The 7,434-nt window shown below is 37.6% G+C and overlaps 1 protein-coding gene across 1 annotated transcript; it reads left to right on the plus strand.

The window, feature by feature from the left end:
- On the plus strand, nucleotides 1-5,652 carry LOC146643268 (C-type lectin domain family 4 member E-like). The gene is made up of 8 exons (XM_085395926.1): nucleotides 1-84; nucleotides 272-352; nucleotides 3,772-3,885; nucleotides 4,090-4,167; nucleotides 4,253-4,318; nucleotides 4,428-4,579; nucleotides 4,695-4,819; nucleotides 4,912-5,652. Exons 1-8 carry the CDS (start codon nucleotides 21-23, stop codon nucleotides 5,114-5,116), a joined length of 885 nt encoding a protein of 294 aa, XP_085252052.1. The 5' UTR covers nucleotides 1-20; the 3' UTR covers nucleotides 5,117-5,652.
- The last annotated feature ends 1,782 nt before the right edge of the window (nucleotides 5,653-7,434 follow it).

Here is a 7,434-nt window from a genome sequence, read left to right on the forward strand (position 1 = left end):
CCACACACACACACAGCAAAATGCCTGAAGCTGAGGTAGTATACTCCGATGTGAAGCTTGCAAGAGGAAAAAAGAGAGCCAATGGTGAGACTTATCTAGTCATCTTACTACATGTAGAAGATTCCTAAAAGAATCTCTGAAAAGCTGTTTATATTACATCTTAGGTGTGAGTGTAATGTGAATACAGTGATTTATTTTACAGCCGCTCATTTTATTGGCAGCCATTTTCAGTGGTAGCTGTGCAACAATCCGGTTTCATCTTTCATTACAGAGGCCGTTACCACATCGACTGACTCGACTTACTCTGAAATCAAGATCTCAAAGACTCAGCCATCCACAGCAGAGCTGTCTGGTAGGAAAACAGCAGTAATTAATAAACAGGAGGATTAACTGTGAGCTCCAGTTAGTGTCTGTTATTAAGTAAACAGACAACAGAGGAAGCACTTTTTCCTAAAATAAAGCAGAAATGTGTTTTTTGGTCAAACAGAGCTCTGTCGTTGAAAACAAAACATCCATCTGAATCAGTAAAAAGAAAAAACGCAGAACATTTGTTCCAAAATTGTAGCTTTATGTAAATTTTAAAAAGAAGGTCAAAATGTGTGCAACACATAAACACACCAAACTTTTACAGTAGTACTGGTACACGATTTGTATTTTTTACACCTTAACTTAAGACAAAAAGATGACAATGATGAATATGAGATAAATGATAGACATTACTGCAGCATCAGAGGCTGTCAGTATAAAAAGTAGCTGAAATAAAATGATTAAAGAACAAAAACAAAATTGTAGTTGAGTTGTCACCACACTTTATTCTAAATTTAATGTAAATTTAATTTGACAACATCAGACCCACTTGTTTTTTTAAGTGTCTCATTTACAAGTTTCCCCATTTTTAAAAAAAATAAATTTGGGATTTCTTTTTTTGTTTATACTGAGGAAATTATAAAGAGATATAAAAGTTAATTAAAAAATGAGGAAGTGGTTCTGAAGGAGTGGTTCCTTTAAATAAATTAGTTTCTGTGTGTGTGCATGTGTGTTAATGTCGATGCAGTTTCTTTACATTTCTCTGAAACCACTGGTCCGTCTTATTGCAGAAGAGGAACTACGGTGCTGAGCTTGAGGTTGTCTCGAGGAGCAGTTCTCTGCTAAAAGATCATTTGCATAAAATTGGTCAATTTTAGTCCCCAAAAGACCGACTCTGACCAGACACTCTGCTCATTTATCTAAACGAAACTTGTAGCTCCATGCAACCCGTTTTTCTTTGTCCCTCGGTTCCTCCTCACTCTCTACTTCATTTTTAAAAAAATTAAAATTGTTAAACATTGTTAACATTATTTTTTATTTTTCCTTATTTGTAGTCCACATAAGACAGTTAGTGGATGCACAGTTTCATCCAGGAGATTAGTTTTCATATCATTTTTGTTTTAATTAGTTTACCAGTATATTTTTGACTTGTAACTGTTGTCCTCATCCACCGTTTGGTTAGATGTATATTGACAATAAAACTTTACGGGGTTAGTTGAGTAAAAGGACATACTCTGGGTTAAAATGCACCCTCTTACACCTTTAACCATGTAAGAAGCATCTCCTTCATTTTTCAGGCTTGTTACAAACATGTTTGTGAAGTTTACAAGTATGAGAATACAGTTGCCTGGGAAATAGCTCATCAGGCATCTGCAGTACAAAAGATCTTCTTTACTAAAAGTCCTACTTCCTCTTACTGACATGTTATTTATTGTACACTAAATTTCATAAGGTTAAATAATTTCCTTTAAAATTATTTCATGCAAACTGCTGATATGTGTTTATTCTCGGCTAAAGATTTTGTCCTAATTCTCTCCACATAAGCACTCAGGATAACAAATATATATTTCTTTGATGCTGTAATTAATGCAAAGCCAGCGTTCTCCTTAATCTTCATCTTTTTTCGACTGCTTCCTTTAGGGGGTGATGACAGGGGGCGTATTGCTAGCATCCTCCTTTTACAACATCCATGTATCTTCTCTGTGGTCATTCTTATTGGCAGCTCCATCTTCAACATCCTTTGTCCACTTTAACCACTGTTGCTTCTCTGCACATGTCCAAACCATCTCAGCCTCACCTCTCTAACTTTGTCTCTAAACCACTCGACCTGAGTTGTCATACTCATCTGCCTGCACTCTTTTCTTCATCTCTCTTACGCGCTGTCTTTGGAAGGTTGACCTGCACTTTACAACGTCATCCTGTCCAGTATTTTTTTTTTTTTTGCCTGTCCCATTTGGTTCTTTAGCCATCAGAATTGTTGTCTGAAGACCAACAAGGATACCCAATGGATTTACTTTGCCAAATGGATCATCGTGGCATTGCCGTATTGGTCCATTTGATCGACCTTTGTTTTTATTATTTATATATATATTTATATTTTATTTTCAGATGTTACAGATGGGACAGACATGAGTGAGGGATAGGAAAGGGAGAGAGAAAGAGGAAGGAAAAGAAAAACAGAAGGGGAGAGGGACAGTGAGAAAGGGGGGGAGAAAAAAAATCTCCTGGATCACCTGTTGAGAGAAGAAGAAGAGAAAACAAGCAAAAAACAAAAAAACAAAGCAACATACTAAACACAACACCATCGCATTAATCTAGCTAAGTGTAAACAGCAATAAATACTAAATATTCAATGTTGTTGTGCAGCACGCAGGACAGACAGCGCACATTGTGCTTTGAAGTAGCAGCCAAGAAAGGTGTAATTTAAGTCTATGAACAGTGAACACCCGTGTGCACACCTGTGTGGATCAGCTCGCTTGTATTCAAATGGTTTCCACATGTAATGGTCTGCAAGAGGATGTAGCGAGCCATAGCCCCAGGGCATGAAGCAGGCATAGAGGAGATCCAGGCCCCAGACATCCAGAGGCCCCAGAGTGCGAGAGCCCAAGGAGGACCACTGGAGGGGCATCCGTGCCACCCTCATGGGAAGGGCTGAGGATCCCTAGACGAGGTGTCACCCAGTAGCCACCGAGCAGAAGCTAGAGGTGGCTGCACCGGCGTGCCCGCCGGCTCTGCTGGCAGCCAGCTGTGCCAGAGTGAACCGAGCCGCAGGCCCAGAGGCTGGAGGTCCGAGGGCCCCCCGCACCCCGGAGGAGGCCTGACCGAGCAACAGGCACCAGGCCCCGCCAGGTAGTCACCGGGAGTGAGCCGGTACATACCTGAGTGCCCAGCCCCGGACACCAAGAACCACCAATGCACCGACCCCTAAGGGCATCAGTCACCGGCAGGGAGTGTGGTGAGGGGAGATAGGCCTTGGAGGGCCTGGGAGTTCCCAGAGAGGTGGAGTCTAAGACCCAACCTGACATATAGACACAGACAAACAGGCACACACAGACACAAACATGCATTCCCACCCTCATGCACACATATACAAACACTCAGCACTCACCCAACGTAAGGATTGACATAAATGGACATGTACACACAATCACACTCCCCCAAACATACTCTATACCCCGGGTCCAGGTACCCTCGCCCCCCTGTCCAGTATTTTTAAAGACAGGAATGTGCAATGAATATACGGTTCAGTCAAATACGTTATTGTTTGTCTTGCTTATAAGTCATATGTTTACCTTTGAGGTTGGTGTGTTTTAAATCTGTGATTCTGTGCTCGAAGAACAAGCCAGTGAATCGTGTTCTTTGTACAAATACAGTGAGAACATTAACATCTAAAATCTAGCTCAATAAAATTCTCAACCACATTTACACCACATCTCTAACGTGTTTCCTTTTCTCACTATTCAGAGGATCCTCAACAAGCTGTGGTGAGGAAAGGGTCAAAGGTCACCTCAGAGAGAGTGGTCCTGGTGGTTCTCGGTGTTCTCCTGGCAGCTGCTCTCATTGCTCTGTGTTTTACCAGTGAGTTAACATTAGAATTTAATAAGACTTAAAGTAAAATCAATTATTTTAAGTAATGTTAAGAAGAATAATGCTTCTGTTTAATGTTTCCCCAAAATACTGTCTTTTACATTTTCAGAGCTATAAGAATGTTTTCAGTGTAAAGAAAAATGTTTACTGACTAATTTATTTGTTTGTGTATTTGTTTGATCTTTTTTAAATCAGCATTTGAAATAATTAAAACTAACAAGAAGGTCAAATATCTGGAAGATGACAAAATGAAGTGTGATAATAATCTCACAAGTAAGAATATTTAAGATACACTTTGATATTTGGTCAGACATTCCTGATGAATGACTGATGACTGTTTTATTCTTTATTCTAACAGAGACTCTCTCTAAGATAAAACCATGCAGCACGGTGCAGCCGACCTGTCCAGCACCTAAAGTAATAGGTAAGTTATGGATTTTGTCTCTGAGACACAAACTTCAAGCTAAGCTCACACAAACATGAACAGTGATTTCTTCCACCTGACTGAAGTCGTTGCTGTAATCTCTTCAAAGATGATCCTTGTTATAAATGTGAAGAAGGCTGGGAGCAACATGGAGGAAAGTGCTATTACTTCTCCACCAGTAAATCATCCTGGGAACAGAGCAGAGATGAGTGTAGAGCTAAAAGAGGAGACCTGGTTAAGATAGACAGCAGAGAGGAGCAGGTATGAAACACTGCTGCAGGTTCATGTTCTTACATGTTATATCACATCTTTATGTTTCACCTTCTCAGCACAGAAAAGTCTAACAAAGTCATTTTCATCTTCTTTTTGTGATCAGAGGTTCCTGGAGAGAAAACTGAGAGATGTAATGACTGAGGATGAGGACAAGTTCTGGATCGGACTGACAGACTCAGCATTAGAGGGCAGATGGGTGTGGGTGGACAGATCACCACTGCATCAAAGGTTTGATTGTTGTGAAAATATATTTTTTTCATTTCCAGAATTAAAGTTATCAGTTTTTACTAAACCAGTTATTTTTGTTCTTCAACTCTTAGTTTGACGTTTTGGAGCAAAGGTGAGCCAGACAATTGGAACGGGACACATGAAGAACATCCTGATGGAGAGGACTGTGTGAGGATGGGAGAAAAAGGCAGAGCTGATGATCTGAAGTGTTGGTTTGATGCATTTTGCTCAAAGCCTCACAGAAGTATTTGTGAGAAAGCAGAAGTAAAAGGACAGTTTAAAAAAGTATGTGACTGAAATTCACATATGAAACACTAGGATGAAGTGATGCAATTATTAAAATAATGCCACAAACAGAAACAAAATGAACATAGTAAAATCAACATGAGTAATATTTTGCATCTGATACTTTTTAGTTTTGAAGCGATTAACACGAACAAGAAATGTGGGAGCACCTGTGAAATTCATTAATTTTTATAATAAAATAATAAATTATCCTGTTTTGTAAACTTAAAGCCATCTAGAAAGTTAAAACGTATTTGGGATACTGAATCAATGAGTACATCATATAACAGAAGAACCTATGAATTATTTATTATCACTTTTACAGGAAAAAGAAAGGAACGAAGAAAGAAAGACGTGAAGTGTTACAATGGAATAAGTAATTCACGTCAGTGTTATTAAAAATAGGAATGCAACATTTAACATCGATTCATCCAGTACAAGAAAAGGATGCTGTGGTTCTCAGAGTTTTCAGTGTGAGAAGCTGTTTGTAAATGTGGTAAATGATACACATTTCTTAACTCTCACATCTGTGACTCCTGAAAAACCTCTGACAGTGTGGTACTGCTGTTGTTTTTTTCTTTTTTCAAATGTGTGTTTGAATGACAAGAAATTAAATGAGCAACAGAACATTTGCTGTTGTTGTAAAATCCTGTCGGCTTCTTGTGTTAACCCGCTTTTTTGGGGGGGGGGGGGCATCCAGGATCTGAAGCAAAATCAGCAATAAATTATAAATCATTAGATATCATTACATATTATTAATAGATATTAATCAATTGATCAATTGTTAAAGAAGGATCTTGATTTTAAGATTTCAAGTGTATTTTTAATTTTAAGTGGAGCGCGATCCTAAGTTACACCACAAGAGGGCGCTTCCAGGTCTGGCACAAAGTTCTGCCCATAGTATCCTAGACATTCAGACCTGTAGATACTGTACCTTTATACAGATGACTGGATAATGAATAAAGATAAATGAATGAATTTCCAAATCACTTTAGTTTATTATACATTTATTATACTTCTTTAGTTTGAAATTACTTTGATTGTCTTTTATTGATTTATACATTAATAAATTAATTATTACTAATAAATTATTTGATAATTCAAATAGTGGCAAAAAACCCACTGTCTAATCTGCTGAACACATCTGTAATTCTAAACCTCGACCATAGAGAAGAGAGGACAGAAAAAATGTCTCATTATTTATTTATTTTAAGTTCCAGCTGATCATCGTATCACTTTTTTCCGATGCTGTTCTAAGATCTTTTTGTTTTATTATGTTGTAATTAACAAAATCTTTGTTTATTAAATTTATTAATCAGCATTTAAACACATGAGAGACAAAGAAACATTAAAACAATTGGAAGGTCTCAAAAATAAAGCTGTAAATAAAAAACTGTAAACTTGTACAGTATTCACATTTCTTTAGTGTTTTTGATCAACATTTTAATATAAGTTGGAGAATTTCTGTTACAGCACCAAATTTATAAGAAAAGACAACTTATTAAGTCATTGATAAATTAAATAGAGCATTTTTAAATAATTTGAAAGAGTTTTGTTATTTTTATTTTGTTAAGTTTCAGTAACAAGAATCTTACTGAACTCCTAATAAAGCAGAGATTAATATAGAGCTAAATGTTGAGCCGAACATGAACCAGCATGAGGGTTCATGTTCTTATGCATTGAATCACATTGTTATGTTTCATCATCTCAGCACAGAAAAATCCAACAAGGAGCTCGGGAAGAAAGAGACTGGAGTTTAAAAAATGTCCTAAATTTAACCTAAACTTCCTAAACTAAGCTTGCTTCTACCACGACCTGCGTGACTCAGAACCTACATAGATATTTCCAGTGAGGTCATTTCCTCAACTGTTTCTGTTCAGACATTTCTGGAGAGAAGAATGAGAAACATCATGAATGAAGATGACAAGTTGTGGATCAGACTGACAGATTCAGCAGTAGAGGGCAGATATTTGTGGGTGGATGGTTCAGGACTGTGTAAAAGGCTTGATTGTTGAGAAAACTTTAGGTTGTGCCAAATTTGTGAAACAACTATTTTAACAAGGCCCTAAAATATCACCTCATCTCATGGGCAGTTCCTCATTTTGTTCTGCTTTAATACGTTTTATTTTTATCTTCCTTTTAACCGCCTGCAAATGTGATACAACTCATAAAACTGTTGTTGCATTTGTATGCAAGAGATCAGCACAATGTACCACAGGGTCAGACATTTCAACAATAAATAAAGAAACCTTCCTTCAGTTATAATAAAAGCAGTTATTCTGACAGGAGGAGTCTCAGTCTCAGTCTTCAACAGCAACACAACATACTTT

The sequence above is a fragment of the Rhamphochromis longiceps genome, linkage group LG22 (genome assembly GCF_057381845.1).
Source record: "Rhamphochromis longiceps isolate RC_006_pf linkage group LG22, R_longiceps_female_GT1.1, whole genome shotgun sequence".
Classification (NCBI taxonomy): domain Eukaryota; kingdom Metazoa; phylum Chordata; class Actinopteri; order Cichliformes; family Cichlidae; genus Rhamphochromis; species Rhamphochromis longiceps.

What these genes read in the sequence shown, in the direction of transcription:
- LOC146643268 (XM_085395926.1), top strand. Translation starts at nt 21, where the DNA reads ATGCCTGAAGCTGAGGTAGTATACTCCGATGTGAAGCTTGCAAGAGGA. An exon ending in AGGAAAAAAGAGAGCCAATG is followed by an intron (nt 85 to 271) that starts GTGAGACTTATC and finishes CTTTCATTACAG; the next exon opens with AGGCCGTTACCACATCGACT. An exon ending in CATTGCTCTGTGTTTTACCA is followed by an intron (nt 3,886 to 4,089) that starts GTGAGTTAACAT and finishes TTTTTAAATCAG; the next exon opens with CATTTGAAATAATTAAAACT.